General features: G+C 40.4%; 5 protein-coding genes and 1 pseudogene across 5 annotated transcripts; all 6 read right to left on the bottom strand.

Annotated features, from left to right (window-relative positions):
- Window positions 1–555: 555 nt before the first annotated feature.
- On the bottom strand, window positions 556–2,099 carry LOC108143784 (annotated as a pseudogene).
- A 1,100-nt stretch (window positions 2,100–3,199) lies between these two features.
- LOC108143753 lies at window positions 3,200–4,728 on the bottom strand. The gene is made up of 4 exons (XM_017268283.2): window positions 4,495–4,728; window positions 3,949–4,442; window positions 3,524–3,890; window positions 3,200–3,461 (listed from the first exon to the last, which is right to left on the bottom strand). The coding sequence occupies exons 1-4, from the start codon at window positions 4,667–4,669 to the stop codon at window positions 3,268–3,270; spliced, it is 1,230 nt and encodes a 409-aa protein (XP_017123772.1). The 5' UTR covers window positions 4,670–4,728; the 3' UTR covers window positions 3,200–3,267.
- A 391-nt stretch (window positions 4,729–5,119) lies between these two features.
- On the bottom strand, window positions 5,120–6,838 carry LOC108143769. The gene is made up of 4 exons (XM_017268297.2): window positions 6,451–6,838; window positions 5,903–6,396; window positions 5,476–5,842; window positions 5,120–5,407 (listed from the first exon to the last, which is right to left on the bottom strand). Exons 1-4 carry the CDS (start codon window positions 6,623–6,625, stop codon window positions 5,211–5,213), a joined length of 1,233 nt encoding a protein of 410 aa, XP_017123786.1. The 5' UTR covers window positions 6,626–6,838; the 3' UTR covers window positions 5,120–5,210.
- A 374-nt stretch (window positions 6,839–7,212) lies between these two features.
- LOC108143754 lies at window positions 7,213–8,864 on the bottom strand. The gene is made up of 4 exons (XM_017268284.2): window positions 8,602–8,864; window positions 8,051–8,544; window positions 7,627–7,993; window positions 7,213–7,560 (listed from the first exon to the last, which is right to left on the bottom strand). The coding sequence occupies exons 1-4, from the start codon at window positions 8,774–8,776 to the stop codon at window positions 7,364–7,366; spliced, it is 1,233 nt and encodes a 410-aa protein (XP_017123773.1). The 5' UTR covers window positions 8,777–8,864; the 3' UTR covers window positions 7,213–7,363.
- Window positions 8,865–9,293: 429 nt separating this feature from the next.
- On the bottom strand, window positions 9,294–11,100 carry LOC108143761. Its single transcript, XM_017268290.2, has 5 exons — window positions 10,864–11,100; window positions 10,315–10,811; window positions 9,878–10,052; window positions 9,627–9,818; window positions 9,294–9,561 (listed from the first exon to the last, which is right to left on the bottom strand). The coding sequence occupies exons 1-5, from the start codon at window positions 11,036–11,038 to the stop codon at window positions 9,371–9,373; spliced, it is 1,230 nt and encodes a 409-aa protein (XP_017123779.1). The 5' UTR covers window positions 11,039–11,100; the 3' UTR covers window positions 9,294–9,370.
- A 672-nt stretch (window positions 11,101–11,772) lies between these two features.
- LOC108143869 (zinc finger protein 845) lies at window positions 11,773–15,910 on the bottom strand. Its single transcript, XM_017268436.1, has 6 exons — window positions 15,700–15,910; window positions 15,116–15,624; window positions 14,793–15,050; window positions 13,513–14,365; window positions 12,466–13,017; window positions 11,773–12,407 (listed from the first exon to the last, which is right to left on the bottom strand). The coding sequence occupies exons 1-6, from the start codon at window positions 15,817–15,819 to the stop codon at window positions 11,874–11,876; spliced, it is 2,826 nt and encodes a 941-aa protein (XP_017123925.1). The 5' UTR covers window positions 15,820–15,910; the 3' UTR covers window positions 11,773–11,873.
- Window positions 15,911–15,914: the final 4 nt, after the last annotated feature.

Below are 15,914 nucleotides of genomic sequence, written 5' to 3'. Positions count from 1 at the left end.
GCAGTAGATTCCCAACAAAGATTTCGATTCAACTCAATAAGTTTAACCTGATTAAACGATTTCTTAAAAAATAATACTAGATTACCAATATTAAAAATATTAAGACACTATGCACTCCCTAATGTAATGCAATTTTAATCCGCTGCATGTGGGAATATATTTCCTTTCACTATCACTTGCAAAGGTATAAAAGATCATTTTTTCCGTGTGATTTATGGTGAGTATTTGACACAAAATCCAATCGTTAGATTCCCAATTTTTTAAGATTTACTGGGAACTTAATGGATATTGGAATGGTGTGTTTTGAAGATTTCTGTAACATTTTTATAAGTCCTGTTTATGCAGTCATATTGCTCTTCAGGTCGCAATGTACATAAATAATAACATTTAATTTGCTAACGAAAACTCAAGAAAAAAATTTGACTGTGGATAAAGACTATATTAAATAAGCTATTATTCCAGGCTACGTTTGCTACATAATCATCATAATCATAACAGTTTTTTGTCTAGAAATATACTTTTCATTGTGAGTTTGGTAAATGATTGAACCGTGTATCGTTCGAAGTTTTTCTTTTATTAATACTCGTTGCCATTATCGCACGAAGATACAGATAATACTATCATGGGGTTCCATTTATTTGTGACTCAATTAGGATTGTTTATTGTGCAAAACTGGAAATTGTTTAAATTGAAATTTTTCGATGTCCAAAGCGCCACGATTAAGCAGCCACGGCATGATCGTTTCGATGTGTTTCCGGTACCGCGCATTGTTGTAAAGCTGGAAATTCGTTCCCGCTTCAGTATCACTAACAAAATTCTCAAAACTTGCTGTGTCCGTGGGATCCAAGAGAACGGCGGTCATCACCCCAATTGCCACGGAATAACCTGAATTAGCAAATTTTTAATAGCAAGTTAATGATTTAAACTCCTTAGAAATGCTTACCGAAAAATCCATATTTAAAAAGCGCCAAATGAATATCTCGCAGGCTTGGGATGGGCTTTGTGTATTTCAAAATCTCCAGGTGCTCAACCAGGTGCTCATGGTAAATCTTAACATAGTAATCGAATTTTGAGAGCTTATCCTCCAGTTTTGTGGAAGAGATCAGGAAGTATAACAGGTCCTGGACGACGGTCCCATATTTGGGGATCTGGTAGTCGACCAAATAGACCTCCTTGATCTTTCCAAAAGCATCGTAGTGGAACATTATATTATTCGACCACGAATCGCCGTGGTTAAGCACATTGAATTCTGTTGGATCGACCTTGGCGAAATCGAAAATTTTTATCGACAAATACAGGATTTAGGGCTTTCTATTCAAAGGTGGAGCAATTAAAAGCATTACTATGTTAATTCGATACTTAAAGCATTCATTACTTACGACTTTGTCTATAAAGATATCTTTTCCTTCGTATGTGGCACAGCTTTTGACAAAATTGGCACCCATTCCGTTCATCATTTCAGTCATCATCGGACGGCCGTCTTCCCTAAAATAGTCATGCAACACGGCATCAGGATATGGACCTTTGGTGGCCACTCGAACCGCCGATGCAGCATGCCATTGGGCTAGCTTTTGAAGAACTCTTTCTGTATGCGCCTGGTCCAGTCCTTCCAGGCGGTTGGCATTCTTAAATCCCTTGATTCCCAGATCCTCCAGGGCCACATATTCGGTCTTGGCATTCTTAAGATCAAAGCTTTTAGCTCCGAAAGTGATATCCACACCAACTTCTTTATAAATAGCCTCCATTTCAGGAACCACCTGGTTGTACATTGTGCGTTCGACGTCGAAGAGGTTGTTCCTCTTCATCATCTCCTGGTATATTTCGAGTTGGTGGGGTAGCTTGACCATATAAGACACAGATTTCGATTTGCCATCTAAGAAAGAGAAGTCATAAACTTTCTCGTATTACACCCACATCGACTTACCCTGTAGTTCCACTTCGATGTTAACTCGGAGCATTATGGTGGCATAGTTTTCCCCTGCCGCAGATCCACTATCCGCTTTAAAACTCTTGACTTTTAAATACCCCTCCACATTTGCCTTGAGAACATCTTCAAATAATTCTGCAGTGACCTAAACTGGAATTTTACTAGCCGCCATTGTAGCTGATCGGTTTTTGTTATTCTATAGAAAAAATTAAAACAAGTATACGCCTTGTTGCTCTAGGGTTGACTGACGCCAAGTAGGGAGGATCGATGGTCTTATGTAGGAGAAGCTTTCATAATTTGGTTTAAGAGTCCCACAGCTTTTTCTCAGTCTTCTCTCCATATTTTTTATGTTCACAGTAATTCTCTCTCGATCAGATGTTTTGCTTGTTGTTGACTGACTCAAAAATTGCAGCCAAATATTTTTGTATCATCTCAGTAGCTTTCTATTCGATTTTCAAAATGAAGTGATTTCTCTTGATCTTCTCTCTCAAACTAATTTCTCTCCCCTCAAAAAGCTTCAACTGTAAGCCAACGTGCCCATAAATGGAGTGGTAAAAGTAAATATAAGGAAGAGTGGTTAAATGTTGAAAAACAGAAATTAACAACTATTTTCCTTAACGTCTTAAAATTAGTTATCTGACATATCGTGATTTTAAGAAATAAAAGGAAGAAATTAAAATAATATCCAGAAAAATTTGCAGCACCTACCTTCTAAATAAAAGTTTATTAATTTTTCTAAAAATATTCTTTAAGTTAAGTTGGTACAACCTAATAAAATACTGAGAAAACTATAATTTTTTCCAAAACAAATATTGACATAAAAGTGAAAACGCCATCAGCATCCTTCGTAAATATTTTTATGTGAAAAAATATTGAGATACAAACATTGAGAGAACTGCAGAGTATATGCTTTTAAACCAAACTTACTTTCAGTTTTGTTTTGCTACACTGTTTGCTTATAACCATATTTGGTTATATATTCTAAACTTTCTTTCGTACAATCATATCTATGCTCACGAACTCCCCAAACAATATAGTGTTTGAAAATACATACATAGGTATTTAAGTTCATAGACCTTTTTTGTTGTTCACTACCTTATAATCTATTACTTTATGTCTGGACTTGAATTTTCAACTGTTGTTTACTTCCATATTTGGCAAACCCTTTACCGCCATGAATTCAACTTTTCATGAATGGTTTAGCAGAATAATAGAACTCGCTATTAATACTTGTGTCCACTATCGCACGTAGGTGCAGATAACACTATCATGTGGTCGGTCGCATTTATTTCTGACTCAACGTTGAGTGTTTATTGTGTAAAATTTGAAAGTATGCAGTTTTAGATGTCCAGAGAGCCACGATTTAGTAGCCAGGGCATAATCACTTGAATGTGTTTGCGGAACCGGGGACTGTTGTAAAGCTGCATCTGGAAATCCACTCCCGCTTCAGTCTCACCCATAAAGTTCTCAAAACTGGCTGTATCTGTGGGATCTAAGAGAACGGCGGCCATCACACCAGTGGCCACGGAATATCCTTGGGAAAATTATATCAATATACACCATTTAATGCGCAAAATATTGATTTAAAGAACTTACCGAAAAAGCCATATTTAAACAGCGCCAAGTGAATGTCTCGCAGACTGGGAATCGGCTTTGAATACTTTAGAATCTCTAGGTGTTCTACTAGGTTCTCATGATAAACCTTAATATAGTAATCAAATTTGGAAAGTTTATCCTCTAGCTTTGTGGACGAAATCAAGAAGTAGAGCAGGTCCTGGGCAACGGTACCATATTTGGGGATCTGATAGTCGACCAAATAGACCTCCTTGATCTTTCCAAAAGCATCGTATTGGAACATTATATTATTCGACCACGAATCGCCGTGGTTAAGTACATTGAATTCCGTGGGATCGACCTTGGCGAATTCGAAGAGTTTATCGACAAACACCGGCTGTAGAGCTTTCTAACAAAACATGGGGAAATTAAAAGCATATTGGACATATCAAGTGTTTACTACTTACGACTTTGTCTAGAAACACTTCGTAACCTTCGTAGGTGACACAGCTTTTGACAAAATTGGCTCCCATTCCTTTCATCATTTCGGTCATCATTGGGCGAGAATCCTCCTTAAAGAAGCCGTGTAAGAGGATATCAGGATACGGACCCTTGGTGGCCACTCGCACCGCGGATGCAGCATGCCATTGGGCTAGCTTTCGAAGAACTCTTTCAGTGTGCGTTTGGTCGAGTCCTTCCAGGCGGTTGGCATTCTTGAATCCCTTGATTCCCAGATCCTCCAGGGCCACATAATCGGTCTTGGCATTCTTCAGATCATAGCTCTTAGCTCCGAAAGTGATATCCACACCAACTTCTTTATAAATAGCCTCCATTTCAGGAACCACCTGGTTGTACATTAGGCGCTCGATGTCAAATATGTTGGTCCGCTTCATCATCTCCTGGTAAAACTCCAGTTGGTGGGGTAGCTTGACCATGTAAGACACAGGTTTTGTTTTGCCATCTAAGTATAAAAAGTTAGAAATTTTTCTCGCAATTCACTCTCATTGACCTACCCTGTAGTTCTACTTCGATGTTAACTCGGAGCATTATAGTGGCATAGTTTTCCCCTGCCGCAGATCCAATATCCGCCTTGAAATTGTTAACTTTTGAATACCCTTCCACATTTGCCTTGAGAACATCTTCGAATAGTTCTGCAGTGACCCAATCGGGAATTTTACTACCAGCCATTGTCGATAACCTTACTTTTGTTTTTTAATGAAACTTATAACAAGTATACGCCTAGTTGTACTAGAGTGGGTTGACTGAGGACAGGCATGAAAGATCCCTAGTTTTATATCTGTCGCGGAGCTTTCATAAGTTCGTAGAACAAGTGGCTTTTTTCAGTCTTTACTAACAAGCTTTTCTAATTGCACTTCACCTTATTTTCTCCCAGCCCAAACAAGTTTTTGCCATGTCAATTTACCTGTAGACCGTACTGATCATATATATACTTTGTTAATATATATTACGATGTGTGGCTGTAAACTTTGAACCAAATGGAAGTTGTGTAATTGTAATAAATTGATTAATATTTGAAAAAATAATTTTGGTTCGAAGCGTTATCTTTATGAGCACTTTATTCTTTAAAAAAGGTAACTCTATAAGAAAAATCTTTGTTTATATTTGATTTATTTTAATTATGGTTTAGAGCTCTATGAGCCAGAATGCAGCTTTAAGCTTCTAACGTAGGAATGTCGGCGTCTCATCAAGATATAATATGATACATTTTCTAATTGATATCCAGTGCGCCGCGATTAAGAAGCCAGGGCAAGATGGCCTCGGTGTGTTTTCGGTACCGAGCATTGCTATACATTTTCGTTTGGAATTCCTTTCCCTCGGCGGAGTCGCCTGTAAAGTTCTCAAAACAGGCGTCTTTTGATGGATCTACGAGAACGACTGCCATCACACCAGTGGCCACGCAATATACTGGAAAAGGAATCAATAATTCACGGTTTATAAATGAAATTTAAACTGCTAAGCCAAATTTTACTCACTGAATGGTCCATACTCAAACAACGTCTTGTGAATGTCTCGCAAGCTTGGCATTGGCTTGGAGTATTTGAGAATCTTAAGATGCTCCACTAGATTATCATGGTAAACCCTAACGTAGTAATCAAATTTGCTCAACTTGTCTTCCAGCTTCGTGGAGGATATCAGGAAGTAGATCAAGTCATGAGCCACATTACCGTACTTCGGCATCTGATAATCTACCATATACACCTCCTTGACCTTTCCGAAATCATCGTACTGGAACATAAAGTTATTCGACCAGGAGTCGCCATGGTTCAGTACATTGAATTCCGTCGAATCCACTTTGCCCATCTTAAACATCTCGTCTAATATCACTGGCTTCAGGGCTTTCTAATTAAATATACAAAATAAATAATAAGAACGGATTTTAAAATAATAGTAACGACTTACGAGTTTGTCTATGTATGCCTCGTTACCTTCATAAGTGGCACAGCATTTCAGGAATATTTCACCCATCCCGTTCATCGTTTCGTTTATCTTCGCCCTGTTTTCCTCCTTGAAGAAGGTCTTTAGAACGCCTTCCGGATACTGCCCCTTTGTCGCCACTCGCACTGCGGTTGCAGCATGCCACTGGGCCATTTTTCGGAGGACTCTTTCAGTGTGCGCTTGATCGAGTCCCTCTAATCGATTGACATTCTTAAACCCCTTCGAGCACAGATCCTCGAGAGCTATGTACTCGCTCTTGCCATTCCTAAGTTCATAGTTCTTGGCTCCAAATGTGACCTCCACACCGGCCGCCTTGTATAGAGCCTCCATTTCGGGAACAACCACTCTGTACATTGTGCGCTCGATTTCGAAGATGTTTATGTGCTCCATCAATTCCTTGTGAACATCATTTTGATGTGGTAACTTAACCATGTAAGACACCTGTTTGTTTGTTCCATCTACAAGGGAGAAGATTGAAATCAGCAAGTGTCAATAAATGCCAACCAACTCACCTAGCAGCTCCACTTCGATATTTACTCGGACCATAATTGAGGCGTAGTTTTCTCCCGCTGAGGATCCGCTTTCCGCTTTAAAACTTCTGACTTTTGAATATCCCACCATATTCGACTTAAGAACATCTTCGAATAGCTCCTCTCTGACCCAATCGGGAATTTTACTAGCAACCATTGTAGATATTCGTTACTTTTGGGTTTCAATAAACAAGAACAAGTATACGCCTAGTTGTACTAGAGTGGGTTTACTGAAGCCAGTCATGAAATATCCCTAGTTTTATATCTGTCGGGGAGCTTTCATAAATACGTAGAATAAAAGGCTGTTCGTACAAGCTTTACTAATTGCACTTTAGTAATTTTTCTCCCAAAGTTTTTGCCATGTTAATTTCACTTTAGAGCGTAATGACCACATATTACATTACTTGGTGTGACATTCAATTTCCTTCTTTAGAAATAAAATTTGAAAAAAATCTATTGCAGAATCAACAAACAAATTCCTGTTTTTAACTTTTGTGAGGAAAAATCCATAAAGACTTGACGCAATAAACACATTTCTAAAATTGTCCCATATGGACAGCTTTTCAAGGTATTTAAAATATTCGCCTACACAGGCATTTTTTATCGCAGCGTGGCAAAACTAACAAAAACCGCCAAATTAAAATTTTTTTTATATATTTGTTATTTTTTTAATGGGAGCTATTTAAAATCTAAAACCATAATTGAAGAACATTAAAAAAAAATATAATTACTTCCAAGTTATAATTTTTTCTTCAGGGTAAGGTATATTTTTATTGGTCTATTTTGTTCAATACTTGGGTTATGGACCTCCCATGAGTCAGAAAAGCGACTTTTTGCATTTCGTGCAGAAATGTCGGCTCGTCTTAAAGATTTATCATGATTCATGATAAACATTCTAGTTGATATCCAGGGCGCCCCGATTGAGCAGCCAGGGCAGAATGGCCTGGATGTGTTTTCGGTAGCGGGCGTTGTTGTACATTTGCATCTGGAAGTCCACACCCTCAGCGGAGTCGCCAAGAAAGTTCTCGAAACTGGCGCTATCCGTGGGATCTACGAGAACGGCTGCCATCACACCAGTGGCCACGGAATATGCTGGTAAGGAAATCAGAAAGTCTTAGATAAAAATGTAGTCCAGACTGTTTTCTAAATTGTACTCACCAAAAAGTCCATACCTAAGCAACATCTTGTGAATGCCACGCAAACTTGGCAATGGCTTGGAGTATTTGAGAATCTTCAGATGCTCTACAAGATTATCATGGTACACCTTAACATAGTAGTCGAATTTGCTCAACTTGTCTTCTAGCTTCGTGGAGGATATTAGGAAGTAAAGCAGATCCTGCGCCGCGGAACCGTACTTCGAGACCTGATAATCGACCATATACACCTCGTTAACCTTTCCGAAATCATCGTACTGGAACATAATGTTATTTGACCACGAATCACCGTGATTCAGCACATTAAATTCCGTGGGATCAACTTCGCCCATCTTGAACATCTCGTCAATTACCACGGGCTTTAGGGCTTTCTATTTGGGTATAAGAAAGTTGTAAGAATGGATTTTAAAATAAAAGTTACTACCTACGATTTTGTCTATGTATGCCTCGTTGCCTTCATAAGTGGCACAGCATTTCAGGAATATCTCACCCATCCCGTTCATCATTTCGTTCATCATCGGCTTGTTTTCCTCCTTGAAGAAGCCCTTGAGAACGATTTCCGGATACTGCCCCTTTGTGGTCACTCTCACTGCGGTTGCAGCATGCCACTGGGCCAACTTCCGGAGGACTCTTTCCGTATGCGCTTGATCGAGTCCCTCTAATCGATTGGCATTCTTAAACCCTTTAGTGCAAAGATCCTCGAGAGCTATGTACTCGCTCTTGGCATTCCGAAGTTCGTAGCTCTTGGCGCCAAATGTGATCTCCACACCGGCCGCCTTGTAAAGTGCCTCCATTTCGGGAATGACCTCATTGTACATAGTTCGCTCGATTTCGAAAATGTTGGTGTGCTTCATCATTTCCTTATACACTTCAGTCTGATGTGGCAACTTGACCATAAAAGACGCTTGTTTGGTGGTGCCATCTGAAGGGGAGAAGTTTGATAACAATAATCAATGTCAAAAAAAGCCAGCAAACTCACCTTGCAGCTCCACTTCGATATTAACTCGCAGCATGATAGTGGCGTAGTTATCCCCCGCTGCGGATCCGCTTTCCGCTTTAAAACTTCTGACTTTTGAGTATCCCTCGACACTCGACTTGAGAACATCTTCGAAAAGTTCTGCACAGACCCAATCGGGAATTTTCCTAGCAGCCATTGTAGATTATCGGGATTACTAGTTGGAAAACAAACGCGGAATTACTACTGAAACGCAAAAGAGAATACGTATACGCCTTGTTTGGCGGTGTTGCGTTGACTGACGAAAATGAGAGAATTAGACATTTCTATTTTACTGGAAAGCTTTTGTAGTTTCATAGAGCGCGGCAGCTATCTCTTGATCTTCTCTCAAAAGCTCTGCTTATAGCATTCCAAATAATTGGTTACCATTTGTTTTTATTTATTTCACAATGAGGAATTTTTGGCGGAAACCCCCTATAAAAGTCATCCATAAAAGACATTCTATTATAAATGCGTTTTTTTTCGAACAAATTATTTGTAACAATCGTTACAAATCGTTATGAAGTACTATTATAGAATTTGAGCTAATGCTTAATTTTTTAATAGTTTTTAATTTTGTGTCTATCATCCTCATATAACAAATTTTTTTTCGAATAAATTACTTCTAATAAACAGTTTTTTTTTATAGTTTTTTACTGTTTAATATCTTTCACATATTTACTTTTGATAACATTTATTTACATATGTTAATACTTTTGAGCTCTGATGGGACCGGTTTTAAGTTTCATCAAATTTATCTAATGTAACCCCGGTTAATGAGCCAAGGCAGTATGACTTTGATCTGATCCACGTAAGCCGGCAGGAGAAACATCTTACGCTTGAACGCCATCGCCTCCTCCGAGTTTCCCATTACATTGCCTATATTCGAATCGACATCGGGTGGGAGCAGCACTATGGGCAGCATACGCTGAGCGCAAATAAAAGCTGGAATAACGAGGGGTTTGAATTGGGAGCCACACTAAAAAAAAAGCTTGGGGTCGAGGTCTTACCCCAGAGACTATATCTGTGCAGATGGGTGTGCAGCTGAGCCAGTGTGGGCGCATTCCTATTGTAGTTGAGCAGACCGAGATGCTCGACGAGCTGCTGGTGATAATACTCTATAAAATGATCGAACTTATTCAGCTTGATCGAGAATTTGGGGGAGGTCATCAGCAGACAAAAAAGGTCCTGGGCGGGTGTGCCTAAATATGAATATTTATATTAAATAGTTGCCTTTGTTGGTCGCTATTTATAATTTTACCAAATTTGGGCAGCTGAAAATCGACAAAACAAACATCTTCCACCGCTGTACCATCTTTGTACTTGAACATAAAGTTGTTGCACCAGAAATCACCATGGTTTAGCACACTTAACTCCATAGGATCATTTTTGCCAAACTCTATATTCAAATCCGTCAAACGCGATGTGTAGTCGCTCTGAAAAAAAAAAAATTATTTATTATAAGAAATATTTAAATATGTATATACACAGAAAAAACAAATGCAAAAATCAATTTGATATTTTCAAGTCAACATACACGTATTGAATAATTTAAAATTTATATTTATAAGAGTATTTTTTTGCTCTCCCAGTTTTTGAACATATTAAGTATTAAGAACCAATTGCCACGGAATACCACCAAAATAAATATCATTTCTCACTACATTTTTTTTAGTATATAATATATTGAAAACTTACTATGAGAACAAGTTGTCCTGGATCCAGATTATATTTCTGCATGCATTCCAAGAAGGGCATACAAAAATTAATGTTGAAGTCATCCAGCAATTTCTGGTGCTCGGTGGTGAAGTAACTCTCCCGAATATCTTTATCATGTTCACCCAGTTCAACCACTCTTTTTGCAGAGGCTGCATGCCACTGGGCCAACTTCTTCAGCACAGCCTCCACTTCGAACTGCTCCAAGCCCTGAATTCTGTCGGCATTTTTGTATCCCCTTTTTCGCAGATCCTCTAGCAGTATATAGTCACTCTTAATCGGATTGCCTGGAAACTTGAAATGCAGTGGCTTGAATCTCGGTGATAGGGAAGTGTTCGTGGCATACAGGTCCTCCAGTTCTGGTATCAAATGGTTGTACATGTCTAGTTCGGCATCGAACATGTCTTTGAAATCGTTATCCTGATCTTCCGGAACCAGAGGAATCTTCAATATGTAGCTGACATCTTCTGTGCTATTATCTGAATTTTCATGTTTACTATTTGATAACAGCAATTCGGCATTGTTACTCACCTTTCAGCTGCATTTCAATTTGTATACGTAGCACGATCGTCAAATAATTCTCCCCCTTACTAATCGCCGATGTGGGAACAAATTTAAGTACCGCCTTGAAATTGTTATTATACTGTTCCAACAACCCATGGAAAAGCTCTTTGTTCACCCACTTCGGAGTGGTTTGGTCTGCCATGATCTTTGCTTAGATGCGCTATCGTGTGATACTAACGCCTTTCAAATAGCTACTGGACCACTAAATGTTTTCACGAACAAAAGCTCGTTATATTTATCTCTTCGAGAACGTGACGGCATTCTTCGTGTTACATATAGGGTATGTATGTATGTACTTTTTGTTTAAGAGAATAAATAGCATTCAGAAGAGAATTAGAAATACTTATCAGTATTTAGATGAGTGATTTTTGGGGAGAGCGTTTAAATCCCAAGACAAGGAATAAGTTAATTTTATAAATATGATAACTAAAAATAACAATAAAAAATATTTTTATAAAATAACTTTTAAATTAAAAAGGCATTTTCTTATTTAGTTTATGGTGCAAAAATTAAATTTTTTGGAATGCACTCAAAATAAAATACGACAGTAACAAAACAGATTAATAGAGAGTAAAGACAAAAACATTTAAAGACTTAGAGACTAATTTTGCTAAAATAAGACAAACAGCCATAAAAGTGACGGTTTTGTGGGCTGGTAACCTTTACTATCTATCCCCGTTCGATTTTTAAAGTGAATTTTAGGACCAATTTTCACAATTTTTATAATGACCATGATTTTTTGCAAAAATTAATGCTATTAGATTAAACATTTAATGACGAATTTAAAAAGGCATGACAATCCAGCATTTGATCTTTAATTTAAGCAAACCCAAAAACTTCCAAGTCATTTCAGAGTTAAGAGGTACAAAGTGTATGTAGTGGGCTTTCATCAGGCTTTAATCTTAATGGAAATCACTCTAGGCAATGTGATTATTGTAAACAAATCATTATTTATCGTTAGTCCTAAAATCATTACTCTAAGATTTCACGTTGTGTGTTAGGACGTGCCGCTTCAGTTTGTCCTGTCGTGCGAAGTCCTTGGAGCAGAAGTTGCATTGGTAGGGCCGCTCGCCAGTGTGTCTACGGTGGTGCACCTTCAGTTCGTAGTGGACCGTGAAGCGCATGTCGCAGAGATCGCACTTGAAGGGCTTTTCGCCGGTATGACGACGCATGTGGATGCTCAGTTTGTTGGGCGTCAGCGACTCCAGGCCGCAAAGAGAGCAGAGGTACTTCTTGACTGGATTCTTTTTGGCCAGGTGCATGTCCCTGATGTGCTTCTGCAGGCTGGGCTCCACGACAAAGGAGCGCCAGCAGTGGGGACACGGGTAGCGGAAGCGTCGCCTCCTCCTCACCGGTGGGTGCTGCTCCAAAACAGTGGGTTGCTTGGGATGCTGGCTGGCCAGATGCTGGTTGAGGTTCTCCTCCCACATGAACTTGTAGCCACAGCGCGAGCAGACGAACTTCTTCTCCTTGTTTAAGCATTGGTTGCGAACGTGTTGATCCAACATGTACTAAAATAAGATTTCATTTAATGCAAAATAATTAAAATAGTATCAATTAAAAACTTACCTTATCCACCGTCTTGAAAATGCAGTGTTCGCAGGAATGTGGCAGCTTGTCGAAGCAATGCAGCGAGTACTGGTGCTCACTCAACTCCCGTCGTCGCCGGAAGCTCATATCACACAGGTCGCAGGTGTACGACCTGCTAGTAGTGCTTTCCTCATCACTGTCGTCCGTATCCTCCAGCAGGAGCTCAAATCCAGCTGCCGTGCTGATCATGTAGGCCGACGGCTGATCACTGTGACCCTGCATGGATATGTGCCGCCGCAAGTCTGCTACGCTGATGAATTGGATCGCACACAACTTGCACTGGATGCTCTTTGGTCCCGCCGGTTTAGAGGCATCCGCCAGCAGCGTTTCAGCCAGGGGCAGATCGTGGCCAGAGAATCCGTGGCGTTGCACGTGCTTGTGCAGCAGGGCAGGACGATAGAAGGTGCGGGTGCACCAGCGGCAAGGATATAGCTGCATGTTGCTATCGCGGTGCATCATCAGTTTGTGCTTGGTCACGGCGCTTTTGTCTTGAAAACTCCGGGAGCACAGATCGCACGGGTAATCCTCTTGCTAAAATGGATTAGAATAAGATGGACAAGTAACTTTCTTATTTTTTGCAAATATTTAATGAAATTAGTTTGTTAGAACTTATAAGTAAGGAATAAAAATTTCAAAAAAAAAAATACGCAGAATTAGTTTTCCGCTTTTAAAAAAAATCTGAAACCCATGCATAACTGTTACCACAATTTATTAAAGATCAATTTTTTCAAAAAATTTAAACTAATTTGTTAAGACTTATAAGTAATTAACATAAATTATAATAAATACCTTTCCTTTTAAAAAGATTTAAGGCCCGTAGAAAACTATTACCACAACTCAAAGTTAAAGACAAAGACTATTAAAGTTCTTGAGTGCTTTAAATTTTGATAAAAAATTTAATATATATTGCCTTATTATGCAAGAGCAGTTAAAACGAAATTAGAAGAATGAAACCAAAAACAACTAAGCTGAGGTAGTTCTTAAGGAATAGCTTCTAATTATCCTCTGATCTGTACAGCTCCTCACCTTGCTCTTGTGCTCGACGAGATGGGCTCGCAGATTCCGGCGCCAAAAGAAACGCTGAGGGCATTTGTCGCACATGAAGCGCTTCAGGGTGTTTTGGCACAGTTGGATGGTGTGGTGCTCCAGCAGCTGGGCACTGAGGAAGCGCGAGTCGCAGCGCTGGCACACATGCGGAGCATCCAGCCAGGTGTGCTCCTTCCGGTGGTGCTGGTGCAGTAAATACTTGCGCGGCCACCTGGCTTCCGGGGACTCGCACAGTTCGCAGGAGTAGCTGCGCCGAATGACCACATCCCCGTCACCCTCCTCGCCATCGCTGTCCGTATCGGAGCTGTCTAGAGTCATCTCGTAGCGAGCTTGGTTTGTAATAGAATAGTAGCGTCCGTAAACACCCATCCTGAGATCCCGAAAGATGCGCCGTTTCAAGCCCTCCGCCGTGGACTCCACGGCGGTCTTGAAAAACCCCTCCGCGATTCGCTCAATGGGCTCGCCATGCGCCTCGAAATCAAAGTCTGTGGGATGGTTCTGCAGGTGATTCCTTAGCTCTCGCAGTTTGGTGAAGCGTCGCAGGCAGATCATACACTTGATTTCCTTGGCGCCATTGGGTTCGCAGCGATGGTAATCGAAGCCATCAACTCGTCGATTGATTCTCGATGGCTTGGCAACTCGGGCAACTGTCGAGCCGGATGTGGAGGGCAGGGGCTGATCGTCCTCCGTCTCCAACTGCTTGTCCGACCGTTTGTCGGAGTGCTCTTTGTGCTTGTGCTTGATCAAGCTCACAATGTATTTGTAGGTCTTGCTGCAGTGATCGCACTTGTAGTAGTTGTCCACATTGCTGTTGCCATCCTCATCCGAGAGTCTGTGAAGGAGATTAATTTTACTGGAGTTATTATCATGGAATACTAAAGTTGTAGGCAGAAGATTCTGAATAAATAATACAATAATAGACTACATGCGGCACAAAAGGTATTGAGGTTTATATACATTTGGCACCAGCATAATGCGTTCTGATGCATATAACTCTAGTCTATGAACAACACAATACTACACATTATGCAATTCAGAAGATATCCTTAACATCCCTATTTTACTGTTAAGAACTTAAGATACATTAAAGAATATTACAATAATGAACATTAAGCGACACAAAAGGTATCCAAAACATGCTTATTTTAGGAGACTATATAAATTTGACACCAGCATAAGTAATACTATACAATAACACAAGATAACCTAAACATCCCTATTTCTTTAGATACATTGATGCATAATGACAATAAACTTACTCTACTGCCTTAATTATGCTGTGCACGAGGGTGTCGTTGTTGATTCTGCTGCGATGAGTGGAGTTACCCGAGTTTGAAGCAGGACTTGCTGGACATTCATCCTCGGGCAATGCCCTTGGCCTTCCTGGTAACTTTCGCCTGGACATCTTGGTGGGCAACAGACTGGTCCCGTGCTCCTTGTGCTTGTGCTTTACCAGCGCCATCACGTATATGTAGGACTTATCGCACAGGTCACACTTGTAATAGTTATCATCGAATCTTTGGTGAGAGAACAGGTGATATAAAAGAATACCTCAACTCATATAATCTAAAGAATAGCTCACTCTTCTCCGCTCTTGCAGGGAAGACCATGATCCCGCTGCTTGTGTCGATACAGATTGGTGACATATCTGAAGGCCTTGTTGCACAGTTCGCAAACGTTGGGCTTGGGCGGCTCAGAGGGGCAGCTACTGATCTTTCGTTGACGCAAGGGCACATCATCCTGGTCGTCATCTGAGTCGCTAAAATGGTGCACAATGCTTCGCTTGACGATGCGCGAGCGCACTAGAGGATCAGCCTTGGTCGCCAGATGCGTGGGAGCCAGCTCCTCTGTCTTGATGGTCACGCCCTCTATTTCGAACAGGTGGATGGGTGTCTCGCGCAGGCACTCCAAGGTCTCCATGGGTTCCTCCATGCCATCGTGCTCCTTTCCGTCCACAGAGCTCTCCAGTTTTTGCAGCCAGAGTTCGTGGGTCTGGCGCGCCTGCAGCACAAAATCGTAAGTGGTCTCCAGTTTCTCGGCACAGCCCAGGCACAGCCACTGCGGAAATTTCTCAGCCTGCACCATGGCCACCTTTGAATAGCATTTAAATTACATTAATATATGAATGCGGGTGGCAATTGATTGACAAAAGGACAATTGATCCACCTCGATGCGAGTTAATTCGAGCAGCAGCTGGCCGAAGGTCTTCTCCGCGTATTTCTCCACTGGCGTTTCAATCCAGTAGCGTCCGTCGTCGCCGCCACATATCCTACATGTCCGAGTCATGTTAAAACATTTATTTCGTTTAAAGTTTAAACTTCTGTGGGAAATCCAATAGCGAAAAGTGTCTGATAAAAACTGCCAACTAAACAGCTGATTTG

The sequence above is a fragment of the Drosophila elegans genome, unplaced genomic scaffold, assembly GCF_018152505.1.
Source record: "Drosophila elegans isolate 14027-0461.03 unplaced genomic scaffold, ASM1815250v1 contig_468, whole genome shotgun sequence".
Lineage (NCBI taxonomy): Eukaryota > Metazoa > Arthropoda > Insecta > Diptera > Drosophilidae > Drosophila > Drosophila elegans.
The sequence above is the reverse complement of the archived record's forward strand: the minus strand, read 5'-3'. Positions and strand labels throughout refer to the sequence as shown.

Bases quoted from the DNA above. Each gene is read 5' to 3' on its own strand.
- LOC108143753 (XM_017268283.2), bottom strand. From the start codon at position 4,669: ATGGCTGGTAGTAAAATTCCCGATTGGGTCACTGCAGAACTATTCGAA. The intron at 3,891-3,948 runs GTAAGTAGTAAA...ATGTTTTGTTAG, and splicing joins AAGTGTTTCTAGACAAAGTC to AAAGCTCTACAGCCGGTGTT. The intron at 3,462-3,523 runs GTAAGTTCTTTA...AATTTTCCCAAG, and splicing joins GTTTAAATATGGCTTTTTCG to GATATTCCGTGGCCACTGGT.
- LOC108143769 (XM_017268297.2), bottom strand. From the start codon at position 6,625: ATGGTTGCTAGTAAAATTCCCGATTGGGTCAGAGAGGAGCTATTCGAA. The intron at 5,843-5,902 runs GTAAGTCGTTAC...ATATTTAATTAG, and splicing joins AGGCATACATAGACAAACTC to AAAGCCCTGAAGCCAGTGAT. The intron at 5,408-5,475 runs GTGAGTAAAATT...TTCCTTTTCCAG, and splicing joins GTTTGAGTATGGACCATTCA to TATATTGCGTGGCCACTGGT.
- LOC108143754 (XM_017268284.2), bottom strand. From the start codon at position 8,776: ATGGCTGCTAGGAAAATTCCCGATTGGGTCTGTGCAGAACTTTTCGAA. The intron at 8,545-8,601 runs GTGAGTTTGCTG...TCTCCCCTTCAG, and splicing joins TATCGAAGTGGAGCTGCAAG to ATGGCACCACCAAACAAGCG. The intron at 7,994-8,050 runs GTAGGTAGTAAC...ATACCCAAATAG, and splicing joins AGGCATACATAGACAAAATC to AAAGCCCTAAAGCCCGTGGT.
- LOC108143761 (XM_017268290.2), bottom strand. From the start codon at position 11,038: ATGGCAGACCAAACCACTCCGAAGTGGGTGAACAAAGAGCTTTTCCAT. The intron at 10,053-10,314 runs GTAAGTTTTCAA...TTTTTTTTTCAG, and splicing joins CAGGACAACTTGTTCTCATA to AGCGACTACACATCGCGTTT. The intron at 9,819-9,877 runs GTAAAATTATAA...ATTCATATTTAG, and splicing joins TTTTCAGCTGCCCAAATTTG to GCACACCCGCCCAGGACCTT.
- LOC108143869 (XM_017268436.1), bottom strand. From the start codon at position 15,819: ATGACTCGGACATGTAGGATATGTGGCGGCGACGACGGACGCTACTGG. The intron at 15,625-15,699 runs GTGGATCAATTG...TGCTATTCAAAG, and splicing joins TCGAATTAACTCGCATCGAG to GTGGCCATGGTGCAGGCTGA. The intron at 13,018-13,512 runs GTGAGGAGCTGT...AATCCATTTTAG, and splicing joins TCGTCGAGCACAAGAGCAAG to CAAGAGGATTACCCGTGCGA.